Source organism: Mobula birostris, unplaced genomic scaffold (assembly GCF_030028105.1).
Source record: "Mobula birostris isolate sMobBir1 unplaced genomic scaffold, sMobBir1.hap1 scaffold_911, whole genome shotgun sequence".
NCBI classification, from domain to species: domain Eukaryota; kingdom Metazoa; phylum Chordata; class Chondrichthyes; order Myliobatiformes; family Myliobatidae; genus Mobula; species Mobula birostris.
Genome location: NW_027278628.1, coordinates 98,990 through 114,372, shown reverse-complemented (window position 1 = coordinate 114,372; position 15,383 = coordinate 98,990). Strand labels below are relative to the sequence as shown.

Below are 15,383 nucleotides of genomic sequence, written 5' to 3'. Positions count from 1 at the left end.
GTGGTGCGGACAGCCCAGCACATCTGTGGATGTGAACTTCCCACTAGTCAGGATATTTAGAGTGACAGGTGTGTAAAAAGGGCATGAAGGATCATTGGGGACCTGCGTCACCCCAACCACAAACTGTTCCAGCTGCTACCAACCGGGAAATGGTACCGCAGCATAAAAGCCAAGACCAACAGGCTCCGGAACAGCTTCTTCCACCAGGCCATCAGACTGATTAACTCATGCTGATACAGTTGTATTTCTATGTTATATTGACTGTCCTGTTGTACATACTATTTATTACAAATTACTATAAATTGCACATTTAGATGGAGACGTAACGTAAAGATTTTCACTCCTCATGAATGTGCAGGATGTAAGTAATAAAGTCAATTCAGTACAGAATTTTGTAGCAGTCTGGTGACGTTCTAATTCTCCTGAAACACTTACTGAGTAGAGCTGCTGGCGTGCCGTCATCATGATTGCGTCAATGAGTTGGTCCCCGATAGATCTTCTGAGATGGTGACTCCCAGGAACTTGAAGTTGCCCACCCTTTCCACTGCTGATCCCTCAGTAAGAGGCCCTCAGCTGCACCAAGCCCTTTTCACATATCAGCTCCTGTTGACCGACCCTGGCTCCCGGTCTGGTAACAGCTGATTTATAAAAATCCTTCATGGTCTTAGTGTCCTGATAATCCCTGCAGCCTTCTCTGGTTCTGTGATCAGACAGCACGGCAGCACAGTTAGTATAGCTACTGCCTCACGGCTCCACTGTCTCTGGCTCAAAGCTGAACTCAGCTAGTGTCTGTCTGGAGTCTGCGCTTCCTCCCTTGAGTCAGGAGTTCCTTCTGGGAGCTCCAGCTTCTTTCCCTGTCCTAAAGGCATGCAGTTAATTGATGACTGTAAATTGTCCCTAGTATCTAGTTTGAATCCAAGAGGAAGATACTGACACGATGAAGGGAGCCCTGAACACTACCAGAGATGGAGGACCTCCATTGCTGCCCTAAACACCAGTGGCGTAATGGGCAGTAAAATGCATAGTTTGAATTGGGGGTGGGGAGTTGATGGGAATGTGGAAAGTATAAAATGGGATTAGTGTACATGGGTGCTTGGTGGTCAGCACCAACTTGATGGGCCAAACAACTTCATTCCATGCTGTAAGAAGAGGGATTTCTTCAGCCAGACAGTAGTGAATCTGTGGAATTTGTTGTTACAGAGGGATCGATATGCCCAGTCATTGATGCATTTAGGTATTGATACATTCTTGATTAGTGTGTGTGTGTGTGTGTGTGTGTGTGTGTGTGTGTGTGTGTGGGCGGTTAAGGGTTACAGAGAGAACGCAGGAGAATGGGGTTGAAAAAGAGCAGTCAAGATTGAATGATGGAGAAGATTAGATGAGGCTGAATGACCTAATTTTGCTTCTATATTTTATGGTCTTAGGTGCCTATGATTCAAAACTCTGTGATCTTTGTAGACTTGTATGTATGCTTTAGTTAATGGAGATGGGGGTCAAGCTGCTCTGTAATTCTGTCACTACACCTCTCTTTAAGTACCTTAATCCATCAGACCATTGTCTCCTGCACCATCACCAACCCCGTCAATTCTGGAAATCTCCCATCCAATGCCACCGGACTTGTAGTTCCCTTACCCTGCACTGCTCATTTCAACCTCCTACCCAAGATCCACAAACCTGATTGTCCAGGTACACCCATTGTTTCTGCTTACTCTTGCCCCACTGAGCCTGCGTCCGCAAAGCTCAATTCCATTTTACCCCCTTGGTTCTGTCCTTTCCCACCTACATCTGCAACACTTCACATGCTCTCGATCTCAACAATTTTCAATTCCCTGGACATGACTGCCCCTTTTTCACCATGGATGTCCAGTCCCTATGCACTTCTATCCCCCATCCAGTAGACCTTAAAGCTCTCTACTTCTTTCCCAACAACAGACCTAACCATCTCCACCACCACCCTCCTCTGACCGATGGAACTGTCCTCACACTCAACAATTTTTCTTTTGGCTCCTCCCACTTTCTACAAACTCAGGGTGTAGCCATGGGCTTCTGGATGGGCCCTAGCTCTGCCTGCTGTTTTATCAACTACGTGGGACAGTCCATGTTCCAAGCCTTCCCTGGCAATACACCCCAGTTCTTTCTACATTGATGATACATTGATTACTGCATTGGTGCTGATTCATGCACCCATGTTGAGCTCATCTATTAAATCAACTTCCATCCTACCCTTAAATTCACTTGGTCCATTTCTAACATCTCTCTCCCCTTTCTTGTTCTCTTTGGAGACAAATTGTCCATCGATACCTTTTATAAACCTATTGATTCCATGGTTACTTTGACTGTACCGCTTCCCAACATGTAAAAATAGCATGTCCTTTTCTCAATTCTTTTGCCTCGACTACACCTGTTCCTAGGATGAGGCTTTCCTTTCCAGAACATCAGATATGTCTCATTCAACAAGCGGGGTTCCCTTCCTCTGCCATTGATGCTGCCCTTACCCACATTTCCTCCATTTCCCAGACATATACACTTACCCTCACCTTCCTGCCACCTTAACAGGGATACAGTTCTCTTGTCCTCACTTACATCACCATCCCATGAGCCTCCACATCCAACACATCATTCACAGCATCCTCCACCATCTGGTATTAAACATTTCAACTCTAGGAAACAGATACTCTCTGTCCACTCAATCTATGCATCTCATAGTCTTGTAAGCCTATCCCCTCAGCCTCCAGAGCTCCAGCGAAAACAACCCAAATTTATCCAACCTCTTGTGATAGCACATGCCTGCTAAACTAGGCAGCATCCCAGTCAACCTCTTCTGCACTCTCTCCAAAGCCTCAACATACTTCCTATGGTGGGGCAACCAGAACTGTAGGTATTACTCCAGATGTGGCCGAACCAGAGTTTTATAAAGTTGCAACATAATATCCTGACTTTTGAACTCAATGCCTTGACTAATAAAAGCAAGCAACCAGAAAGACATCCCAAGCTATTTGACCAGTGCAGAACAGCCAATCATGGAAGTACAGAAATTTACAGTATTTAGTCTATGAGCAGCTGATAACGTCATTCAGATCAATCTGTCTGCAGCTTTCAATCCATGACTCTGTCTCTGAACCAACATATGACCTGTGGAACTAGAGGAGCCAACACACTTGACCAATGTTATACAACCATCAAGAACGCTTGGCTGGCTGTACAACTACTTCTGGCTTATAGGCAGAGACTGAAGACGGCAGTACCAGTGGTGAGGACCAAGAAAATGTGGTCAAGGGAGGTGGAGGAGTGCTTGGAGGATTGTTTTGAGTCCGTGGACTGGACAATATTCAGGGATTCATCTTCGAATCTGAATGAATATGCCACAGTTGTCACCAACTTCATCAAGACTTCATGAAGACCTGTGTAGATAAATCTGTCTTTGAGAACATATCAAACATACCTAAACCAAAAAGCTGTGGATGAGCCAGGAGATTCATAATCTGGTGACGACTAGATCTGTAGTATTCAAGACCAGTGATCCAGAACTATACAAGTCCAGGTGCGACCTACAGAAGGCTATTTTAGCAGTGTGAAATAAATATTCATTTAATTGCCCTATTTGGTTCTTTTTCACATTTATAATAATTTTTATGTATTTACATCGTACTGCTACCGCAAAACACCAAATTTGACATCATTGATTTATCAGTGATAATAAATCTGATTCTGCTAAATCTGAAATTAAATTTGTCTTGACTAATCTTTCCTGTTTTGTTCCCTGGCAATGTCCTTGTTAATTATTTCTATACCATCTTCAGTGCTGTCACAAAGCTTCTGAAGTTAAAAAATAAAATTTGACATCAAGCTGTAAGGAAATATTAGGAAATTAGCTACAAGCTAAGGAAAGAATGAGGTTTTAAACAGTATTTTAAAAAAGGCAAACTTTGACTTGCTAAGCTCCTCCAGCATGTAGTGTGTGTTGTTTAAAAGTGAGTCAACTAATGCTTATAGTTTAATGAAATTGAAGTGGCATTTGTAATTAAATTGTTTCACAACTCACCTAAGAATAGAAACTTCTGAAAGATATCCTGTAAAATCAGCAAAGAGAAATTCAGTGACATGTGAAAACACAAACGCTGAAATGCTTTCCAACTTTGCTTAGGAATGGGTTCACAGAATCCTTACCATCAGGGTGTCCTCAGGAGATATTTCAAACGGAGAGCTTGGGATGCCAGTGTTGATCAGAATAGCATCAAAGTCCTTTCCCACCTCAAAGTTTCCCGTCAGCTTATCGAGGCCCAAAGCTGTAAAAAGCAAAATTATCCTCCATAAAGAACGTGTATAATTTATAAAAGGGAACACAGTTACATGAAGGGCCGGAGCCTCGGTAGCATAGCAGTTAGTGCGACACTATAACAGCTCAAAGTTCAAATCCGGTGTCCTCTGTAAGGTGTCTGTACGGCATCCCTGTGGAATGCGTAGTTTTTTCCCGGGTGCTCTGGTTTGTCCCTCAGTTCAAAGATATACCATGTAGGTTAATTGGTCATTGTAAATTGTCCCATGGTTAGGTTAGGGCTAAATCAACTTGTCATATGTATGGAAATATTGAATAAAGGACTCCCGAGTTTCCTCAAATTTGATCAAGGAATTAACTGTGCTACTCCTCATTTTTTTTCTAGGTTTAAACAAGCTATAGTTTGAGAAAACCATTGAAATGTAGTAGGGGGATCAAAATCTTTCCATTTAAATAAAATGGATCTTCTGGCCATCAGCGTAACAAATGCTATCAAACGGCAGGTTGAAGATGATAAATAATTAGAATCAATCATTGGTAATCTAAAAATTGCAGTAATAGGATGGAGTTGTAAATCAATATATAAAACTGCTGAAACAATACCAAAGATATCTTTCCAGTATTTTTTCAAAAGAGGGCAGGACCAAAACATATGGGTTAAAGAAGCAACCTCAGAATTACATCTGTCACACATAGGGTTTATATGGGAATAAAAATGGGCTAATTTATCTTTTGACATATATATAACTTAAGTTGATTTTCTTTTTGAATCCTTTTTCCTAATATCTAATTGTTTATGGAAGGAGCAACGGAGTCAAGGACAGAATAATTAATTATAATTGACAAATTATGGCAGCCCAGTTTTTTTTTTCTGTTTTGTTTTCTGCTTAGCTTAGGGGTTTTTTCTTTTTGTTTTTTTTTTCTTGAACAATCCTTTTGAACTTTTTTTTCGGTTTCAATTATCGAGAGATCGGGAGGACCTGTCTGGATATGATATTTGAAACTTACGTTTGTATATATGATTGCTATTATTGTAATCCTGTTCTCTTGGTATTGTTATTATTGATATGTTCATTTAACTGATTAGAATGCAATAAAACGATTTGAAAAGGAAGGTTAAGGCTAAATCGGGGTTGTTGGGGATTGCCGGGATGGCAGAGCTCGAAGGGCCGGAAGAACCTACTCTGCGCTGTCTCACTAAATGAAAAATTAAACGAATAGACAGGATTGTTACCTTGAAGCGGAATGCTTAATAGATACTAGAGAGGTTGTTTAACCTCTTGCTTCTCTGATACCCACCAGCTTTAAGCAGGTTCTATTATACCAGTGCCCAAGGAGAATATGGCAACCTGACTCAATTACAATGATCCAGTTGCACTTACATTCATTGTGATGAAGTGCTTGGAGATGCTGGTGATGAAACTTATCAACTCTTGCCTCAGAAGTGACTTGGATCCTCTCCAATTTGCCTACCATTACAACAGGTCAACAGCAGCTGCCATTTCACTGGCTTTTCACTCAACCTGAAACACCTAGCCTTTGAAGATGCATATATCAGGATGCTCCTCACTGATTGCAGCTCTGCATTCAACACTATCAACCCCTCAAAACTAATCAGTAAATCCAAACCCAGGGCTCCACACATCCTTGTACAGCTGAGTCCTCGATGTCTTCTCTCGCAGTTCAGATCGGCAACATGTCCTCCACAATCTCCATCAGCGCAGGTGCACCACAAAGCTGTGAGATTAGCCCCCTGCTCTATTTGCTTTAAGCTTATGACTGTGAGACTAAGTATAGCTGCAACGCTATATTTAAGTTTTCTGATAACACTGCTGTTAGGCTGAATCATCAGGGGATCAGAGGTGGTGAGGTTCAGCAACTTTAAATTCCTCGTTGTTATCATTTCAGAGGACCTGCCCTGGTTCCAGCATGCAACTCCCATTACAAAGAAGGTGTAGCAGCAACTCCATTTTCTTAGAAGTTTGCAAAGATTCGGCATGTTATCTAAAACTCTGAAAAGCTTCTATAGAGGTGCGGTGAAAGGTATACTGACTGGTTGCATCATGCTCTGGTATGGAAACACCAATGCTCTCAAATGGAAAAGCCTACCAAAAGTAATGGATGCAACCCAGCCCATTTTGGTTAAAACCCTCCCCACCATTGAGCACATCTCCAAGAAGCATTGTCACAAGAAAGCAGCATCCGTCATCAAGGTGGGAGGAGAAGATGGCAGCGCGCGCAGCTCTCTGGTGAAATGATATCGTATTGGTAAGTAGGATGCCGTGCACAATTCTGATTTCATGGAGACAGACGTGAGAAGGCACAGAGGAACATATGGAGAAATTCCTGAAATGCCCGGTTCGCTGCCACTGCTACTGTGCGATTGAGAATCTCTGGAGGGAAGGCCTCAAAATTTCCGGCTTTGCCTGCTGCTGGCAACCAAGGCTGGGGTCGAAGTGTTCGGCAGAGATGGTGCTCGGTACTCGGTGTCGGAGGGCTGGTTGGAGCTCGAAGTTTTCGGACGACTCAGAGTTGGACCATGGTCGGGCATGGCAGGGAAAGTTTTCTTCCTTCTCCCGTCTGCGCGAGATGTGGGACTTTCGAGAGACTTTGAACTTTTTTACTGTGCTCATGGCCTGTTCTCCATCAAGTTATGGTATTGTTGCATTGTTGTAACTATATGTTATAATTATGTGGTTTTTGTTAGTTTTTTCAGTCTTGGTCTGTCCTGTGTTTCTGTGATATCACACCGGAGGAATATTGTATCATTTCTTAATGCACGCATTACTAAGTGACAATAAAAGAGGACTGCGTGTCCTCATAATCTAATCTAATCTAAGTACCCCCACCATCCGGGTCATGCTTTCTTCTCACTACTGCCATTGAGGAAGTGGTGCAGGAGCTTCAGGACTTACACCATCAGGTTCAGGAAAAAAAACTGATTTCCCCTCAAACATCAGGCTCTTGAACCAGAGGGGAAACTTTACGAAACTTCACTCACCCTAACACTGAACTGGTTCCACAACCTATGGACTAACTTTTAAGGACTCTACAACTCATGTTCCTGATATTGAGTGCTTACTCATTTACCATCATCATGGGCACTAGCTTCCCCAGCATCCATTAAATCTCAGAGGCAATGCGTCAGCATCTGTCATTGAGGACTCCCATCATCAGACAATGAACTCATGTCCACTACTCCACTACAGTGGCTTCTGGTTATTTGGCTATTGGTTAATCGAGACAGCTGTTAATTTAGAACAACACTTAGAAACAAAAACTAATCAAGAAAATCGCAGTGATTCCCTTTGTTTATTTAGGATACTATGCTGCTTAACTGAGACAGGAAGCTATTGCAGAACAGGTTTGAACCAGCTTCAGTTGTGTGCACTTGCATGGCAGTTAGACACTACACAGCACTTCAAGTGAACAGTTTTTAAATAGCATCAGTTGCATGTGTTTTTGTTCAAAAAGCAGTGTTTCTTGTCACTGACAGATGGTGAGAAATAAGGAGAAAGACAATTCAGAACTGTTTTACTCACTACGGTTTTAAGCAATCGGGCTTGGAGCTGCCAGAAACAGCTGTGAGTGAAAATGAAATGATTTCACTACTTCAACAATTTAGGCACTACGAAGAATTTGAAGGTATCGACAAACACCCTGAATGTTCCAACAAAAAATGAAGATTCGGAAGACGCAACCATCGAAAGCATTGTACGAAGGCAGTCTATTATCTGCACTGGGTGTCTGCTCTGATTTTGTTCATTTACAGTCAATCAAAAGAAAACAGCAGAGCACACTGGATGAATTCCTCCGCTGATAACTATTAGGAACCAATAAACAATTTTATAGAACTAGTGTTCGAATTTGTTCTGTCCTTCATTTAAGTACATAATTTGTTATTAGTTAAATGGTGGTTTGTCTTTTTTATACCTTTTGCACTATTTACATGAAACCGGCTAGTTGGGAGGCCACTTAATTGGGCCAAAATTTGTCCCAATTAGAGAAATCCACTGTATCTTTTTTTTTGCTCTCATTTTCTAATACTTATTTAATTTTTAAAAATATGTGTATTTCTTATTGTAGTTTATGGTTTGTATTTATTATTATGATTGCAATGTACTGTTGCCTCAAACAAAACAAAAATCATGCCATAAGCCAGTGATATTAAATCTGATTCTGATTCAGATCTTTCTGTTTTTGGATTTGCACAGTCTGTTGTCTTTTGCACACTGGTTGTCTGTCCGTCTTTGTTGTGAGTGGTTTTTCATCGATTCCATTGTGTTTCTTTGCGTTTACTGTGAATGCCCACAAGAAAATGAATCTCAGGATTGTATATGGTGAAATACAGTATATGTAATTTGAAAATAAATCTACTTTTACATTTGAAGGATAAAGTAAATAAGAAAAAGAACATTCACCCAGAGAATGGTGGTTTCTGGAAATCATTGTCTGAAAGGACGGTGCGGGCTAAGCCTCCCCCCAGCATTGATAAAGTAACTGGATCATCACAGTATCATGGAAATTTAGAGCAGAGGAGGAAGTCATTCAATCAATCATATGTACTTCAGCCCAAAAACCTATTTAGGTATTCAAGCTGGAGGTCTGTAATTAGTGGAGTTCTTCTCTGCTGGGACCCCTGCTGCTTGTGATGTATATACATGACCTGGATAAAGATGTAGATGGGTGGGCTAGTAAATTTGCAGATGATACCAGAATTGGCGGAGTTGTAGATAGTGTAGAGGACTGACAAAGAATGCAGCACAAGTTGCAGATATGGGCTGAGAAATGGCTGATGGAGCTTAACTGAGAGAAACGTGAGGTGTTGCACCTCGGTAGGGCAAAGGCAAGGAGAGAGTACAATGTAAAGGGCAAGGTCCGTAACAGAGTTGCTGAGCAGAGAGAACTGGGATCCAAGTTGTAGCTGCTGAAAGTGGCTACACAGGGTGATAGGGCAGTTAAGAAGGCTTATGGGACGCTTGCTTTTATTAGTCGAGGCACTGAGTTCCAAAGTTAGAAGGGTATGTTGCGACTATATAAAACTCTGGTTACGCCACATCTGGAGTATTGCATGCAGCTCTGGTCTCCCCATTATAGGAAGGTTTTTGGGACTTTGAAGAGAGTGCAGAAGAGGTTCTTCAGGATGCTGCCTGGTTTAAAGGGCATGTGCTGTCACAAAAGGCTGGATAAATTTGGCGTAGGTAGGAAGGTTTGGTTGTTTTTGATTTGCTTTTTAGCTGGTTCAGCACAACACTGTGGGCCAAATGGCCTGTTCCCTAGCTGTACTGTTCTATGTTCTACGTTAATCCTACTCCCAGCTCTTAATCCAGAGTCCTGTAGATTATGGCTCATCACACAGCCGTCCAGCTACTCTTTCAGTCTCATTTCGATTTCTGCCTCCACTAACTCTCAGCACTGATAAAACGACGTGAAGCAGTACTTGAAGACCCACTACCTCCAAGGCTGTGGACTGGGTGGCCACCCTGGGGAAAATGGATGAAAGGACTTTTTTCTCTCACTGTTTCCCTGATGGGATGACATGGGATGACAGTAAGCATGGGAATGCAGCTTTCAGATGGAATTCCTAAAGGGCTTAGTTCTTGCTGTGGAGGAAAATGCAATATAGCAGGAGGAGGCAGCAGTTACATGCAAGAACACAAAGGATGCTGAGGTACTGCAAGGTCTTGGAGTACATGATGCGTACTACACTTGCAGGGCTGGTTTTGCTCAGTCATGTTGACCAGCCACATCCTCCACCACCAGAGTTTGTTTAGCCCCAGTGGTCAAAATCAATGAATGGTAAACATTGGTTATCAAAGGAACACAGTGTTTCATCACTCTTCACCTTCTGTATAAATCAATACTTTCCCAGAAAGCAGAAGGCTGATTGTTGAACCAATAAATGGCTATAAAATAATGAAAGGCTTTGAGAATTATAACATCTAGAAACCCATAAGACCATAAGACACAGGAGCAGAATTAGGCCATTCAGCCCATTGAGTCTACACTGCCATTCCTTCATGGCTGATCCTGGATCCCACTCAACCCCATACACCTGCCTTCTCACCATATCCCTTGATGCCTTGACCAATCAGGAAATAGCCAACTTTCACCTTCAATATACTCACAGACTTGCCCTCTTTACCACAAACTCAACCTGTAAATTAACCTTCCAGGGGTCTTGCACGAGGACTCCTAAGTCCCTCTGCACCTCTGATGTTTGTACATTTCCCAACACTGTATTCCATCTGCCACTTTTTTGCCCATTCTTCTAATTTGTCGAAGTTCTGCTACAATCACATTGTTTCCTCAGTACTGCCTACCCACCCACCCTCAAAGCTATCAGTTCCATTATCCAAATCACTGACAGTGTGAAAAGTAGCAGTCTCAATACTGACCCTTGAAGAACACCACTAGTTACAGGTAGCCTATTAGAAAAGGCCCCTTTTATTCCCACTTGCTGCCATCTGCCTGTCAGTCATTCCTCTATCCATGCCAATATCTTTCCTGTAATGCCATAGGATTTTATCTTGTGTATGGCACCTTATCAAATGCCTCTGAAAACCCAAGTAAGTGGCATCCACTGCCTCTCCTTTGTCCACCCTGCTTGCCACTTCCTCGAAGAACTCTAACAAATGTGTAGGGCAAGATTTCCCTTGACAGAAACCATGCTGACTTTGACTTATTTTATCATTAGTCGCCAAGTAGCCCGAAAACTCATCCTTACTAATAGACTCCAACACTTTCCCAACCATTGAGGTTAGGCTAACTGGCCTATAATTTTCTTTCTTTTGCCTCCCTCCCTTCTTAAAGAGTGGAGTGAAATTTGCAAACTTCCAGTCTTCTGGGACCATGCCAGAATCAAGTGATTCTTGAAAGATCATGACCAATGCATCTATTATCTCTTCAGCAACCTCTCTCAGGACGCAGGGATGTAGTCCATCTGGTCCAGATGACTTATACACCCTAAGACTTTGAGTTTGACTAGCGCTTTTTCCTTTGTGATAGCAATGGCACTCACTCCTTCTCCCTGACACTCATGGACCTCTGACACACTGCTACTGTCTTCCACAGTGAATACAATGCAAAGTACCACTAAGTTCATCTACTCTTTCTTTGTCCCCCCATTACTACCTCACCAGCATCATTTTCCAATGGTCCAATATCAACTCTCACCTCCGTTCTACTCTTTATTTAACTAAAAAAACGTTTGGTATCTTTCTTTATATTATTGGCTCGTTTGTCCTCATACTTCATCTTTTCCCTTCTTATAGCTTTTTAGTTGCCTTTTGTTGGATTTTAAAAGCTTCCCAATCCTCTAACTTCCTGCTCACTTTTGCTACCTCATATGCCTTTTCCTTGGCTTTTATGCAGTCCTTAACTTCCCTTGTCAGCCACGGTTGACTACGCCTGCCATTTGAGAACTTCTTCTGTGGGACAAATCTATCCTGTGCCTTGTGAACTATTCCCAGAAATTTCAGAAATCTCTGCTGTGCCGTCATCCCCACCAGTATCCTCCTCCAGTCCACCTGGGCAAGCTCCTCTCTCATGCCTCTGTAATTTGCTTTATTCCATTGAGATACTGATTCATGTGACTTAAGCTTCTCCCTTTCAAATTGCAGTATGGATTCAAAGGTTACAAGCAGAAGGAATTCAACAAATTCTCTCTCTCGCAATCCGACACCAACCTGATTTTCCAATCCCCTATGTCACCTCTTTATAAAGACATAATTCCATCTCTTACTAACAGAACAACACCACCTATGCCTTCCTGCCTGTCCTTTCGATACAAAGTATATACTTTGATGTTAAGCTCCCAACTATAGCCTTCTTTCAGCCACGACTCAGTGATGCCCACAACGTCACACCAACCAATCTCTAATTGCACCACGGGTTTGTCCAGCTTATTCAAAATGCTACGCGTATTTAAATACAGCACCTTCATTCCTGCATTCTTTGCCTTCTTGAATTTTGACTCTGTGGTACAATTTAACTCTTTGCTCTGTCTGCATTTGTACCCAATCATTGGCTTATCCTTCTTACATTCACGTTACACCCATCATAGAACATAGAACATAGAATAGTACAGCACGTTACAGGCCCATCGGCCCACAATGTTGTGCCGACCCTCAAACTGTGCCTCCCATATAACCCCCCCACCTTAAATTCCTCCATATACCTGTCTAGTAGTCTCTTAAACTTCACTAGTGTATCTGCCTCCACCACTGACTCAGACAGTGCATTCCACGCACCAACCACTCTCTGAGTAAAAAACCCTCCTCTAATATCCCCCTTGAACTTCCCACCCCTTACCTTAAAGCCATATCCTCTTGTACTGAGCAGTGGTGCCCTGGGGAAGAGGCGCTGGCTATCCACTCTATCTATTCCTCTTATTATCTTGTACACCTCTATCATGTCTCCTCTCATCCTCCTTCTCTCCAAAGAGTAAAGCCCTAGCTCCCTTAATCTCTGATCATAATGCATACTCTCTAAACCAGGCAGCATCCTGGTAAATCTCCTCTGTACCCTTTCCAATACTTCCACATCCTTACTATAGTGAGGCGACCAGAACTGGACACAGTACTTCAAGTGTGGCCTAACCAGAGTTTTATAGAGCTGCATCATTACATTGCAACTCTTAAACTCTATCCCTCGACTTATGAAAGCAAACACCCCATAAGCCTTCTTAACTACCCTACCTACCTGTGAGGCAACTTACAAGGATCTGTGGACATGTACCCCAGATCCCTCTGCTCCTCCACACTACCAAGTATCCTGCCATTTACTTTGTACTCTGCCTTGGAGTTTGTCCTTCCAAAGTGTACCACCTCACACTTCTCAAGGTTGAACTCCATCTGCCACTTCTCAGCCCACTTCTGCATCTTATCAATGTCTCTCTGCAATCTTCGACAATCCTCTGCACTATCAACCTTTGTGTCATCTGCAAACTTGCCAACCCACCCCTCTACCCCCACATCCAGGTCTTTAATAAAAATCACGAAAAGTAGAGGTCCCAGAACAGATCCTTATGGGACACCACTAGTCACAATCCTCCAATCTCTCCACCACAACCCTCTGCCTTCTGCAGGCAAGCCAATTCTGAACCTACCTAGCCAAACTTCCCTGGATCCCATGCCTTCTGACTTTCTGAGTAAGCCTACTGTGTGGAACCTTGTCAAATGCCTTACTAAAATCCATATAGATCACATCCATTGCACTACCCTCATCTATATGCCTGATCACCTCCTCAAAGAACTCTATCAGGCTTGTTAGACACGATCTGCACTTCACAAAGCCATGCTGACTGTCCCTGATCAGACCATGATTCTCTAAATGTCCATAGATCCTATCTCTAAGAATCTTTTCCAACAGTTTTCCCACCACAGACGTAAGGCTCACTAGTCTATAATTACCCAGACTATCCCTACTACCTTTTTTGAACAAGGGGACAACATTCGCCTCCCTCCAATCCTCCAGTACCATTACCATGGACAATGAGGACATAAAGATCCTAGCCAGAGGTTCAGCAATCTCTTCCCTCACCTCGTGGAGCAGCCTGGGGAATATTCCATCAGGCCCCGGGGACTTATCTGTCCTAATGTATTTTAACAACTCCAACACCTCCTCTCCCTTAATATCAACATGCTCCAGAACATCAACCTCATTCATATTGTCCTCACCATCATCAAGTTCCCTCTCATTGGTGAATACCGAAGAGAAGTATGTCTTGGGGTTTTCCTTTACCCTACTCGCCAAGGCCTTCTCATGCCCCCTTCTTGCTCTTCTCAGCCCCTTCTTAAGCTCCTTTCTTGATTCCCTATATTCCTCAATAGACCCATCTGATCCTTGCTTCCTAAACCTCATATATGCTGCCTTCTTCCACCTGACTAGATTTTCCACCTCACTTATCACCCATGGTTCCTTCACCCTACCATTCTTTATCTTCCTCATCAGGACAAATTTATCCCTAACATCCTGCAAGAGATCTCTAAACATCGACCACATGTCCATAGTACATTTCCCTGCAAAAACATCATCCCAATTCACACCTGCAAGTTCTAGCCTTATAGCCTCATAATTTGCCCTTCCCCAATTAAAAATTTTCCTGTCCTCTCTGATTCTATCCTTTTCCATGATAATGCTAAAGGCCAGGGAGCGGTGGTCACTGTCCCCCAGATGCTCACCCACTGAGAGATCTGTGACCTGACCCAGTTCATTACCTAGTACTAGATCTAGTATGGCATTCCCCGTAGTCAGCCTGTCCACATACTGTGACAGGAATCCATCCTGGACACACTTAACAAACTCTGCCCCATCTAAACCCTTGGAACTAATCAGGTGCCAATCAATATTAGGGAAGTTAAAGTCACCCATGATAACAACCCTGTTATTTTTGCACCTTTCCAAAATCTGCCTCCCAATCTGCTCCTCTGTATCTCTGCTGCTACCAGGGGGCCCAACCCTGCTCTCATGACTATACCCCTTCCCCACACAAAACCACCACAGTGGGCTTCACAGCTGAACAGGTGAGAAGACAGCTGAAACGTCTCAACACAAGCAAGGCTGCAGGACCGGATGGTTTCAGTACCAGAGTGCTCAAAGCCTGTGCCCCTCAGCTATGTGGAGTACTTTGCCATGTATTCAACCTGAGCCTGAGGCTCCAGAGGGTTCCTGTACTGTGGAAGACGTCCTGCCTCGTCCCTGTGCTGAAGACGCCACGCCCCAGCGGTCTCAATGACTACAGACCGGTGGCATTGACCTCCCATATCATGAAGACCCTGGAGAGACTTGTTCTGGAGCTGCTCCGGCCTATGGTCAGGCCACACTTGGATCCCCTCCAGTTCACCTACCAGCTCGACTAGGAGTTGAGGATGCCATCGTCTTCCTGCTGAACCGTGTCTACGCCCACCTGGACAAGCCAGCGAGCACTGTGAGGGTCATGTTTTTTGACTTCTCCAGTGCATTCAACACCATCCGCCCTGCTCTGCTGGGGGAGAAGCTGACAGCGATGCAGGTGGATGCTTCCCTGGTATCATGGATTCTTGATTACCTGACTGGCAGACCACAGTACGTGTGCTTGCAACACTGTGTCCGACAGAATGATCAG

At 43.3% G+C, this 15,383-nt stretch overlaps 1 protein-coding gene across 1 annotated transcript in view; it reads right to left on the bottom strand.

Annotated features, from left to right (window-relative positions):
- LOC140193833 (guanine deaminase-like) overlaps positions 1 to 15,383 on the bottom strand; it is a 75,546-nt gene that overhangs the window by 4,750 nt on the left and 55,413 nt on the right. The window contains exons 12-13 of the mRNA XM_072250987.1: positions 4,168 to 4,286; positions 4,043 to 4,070 (exon numbers count right to left, since the gene is read on the bottom strand). Of these exons, the coding sequence (XP_072107088.1) occupies positions 4,043 to 4,070; positions 4,168 to 4,286 (147 nt within the window). The remainder of the gene's footprint in view (positions 1 to 4,042; positions 4,071 to 4,167; positions 4,287 to 15,383) is intronic.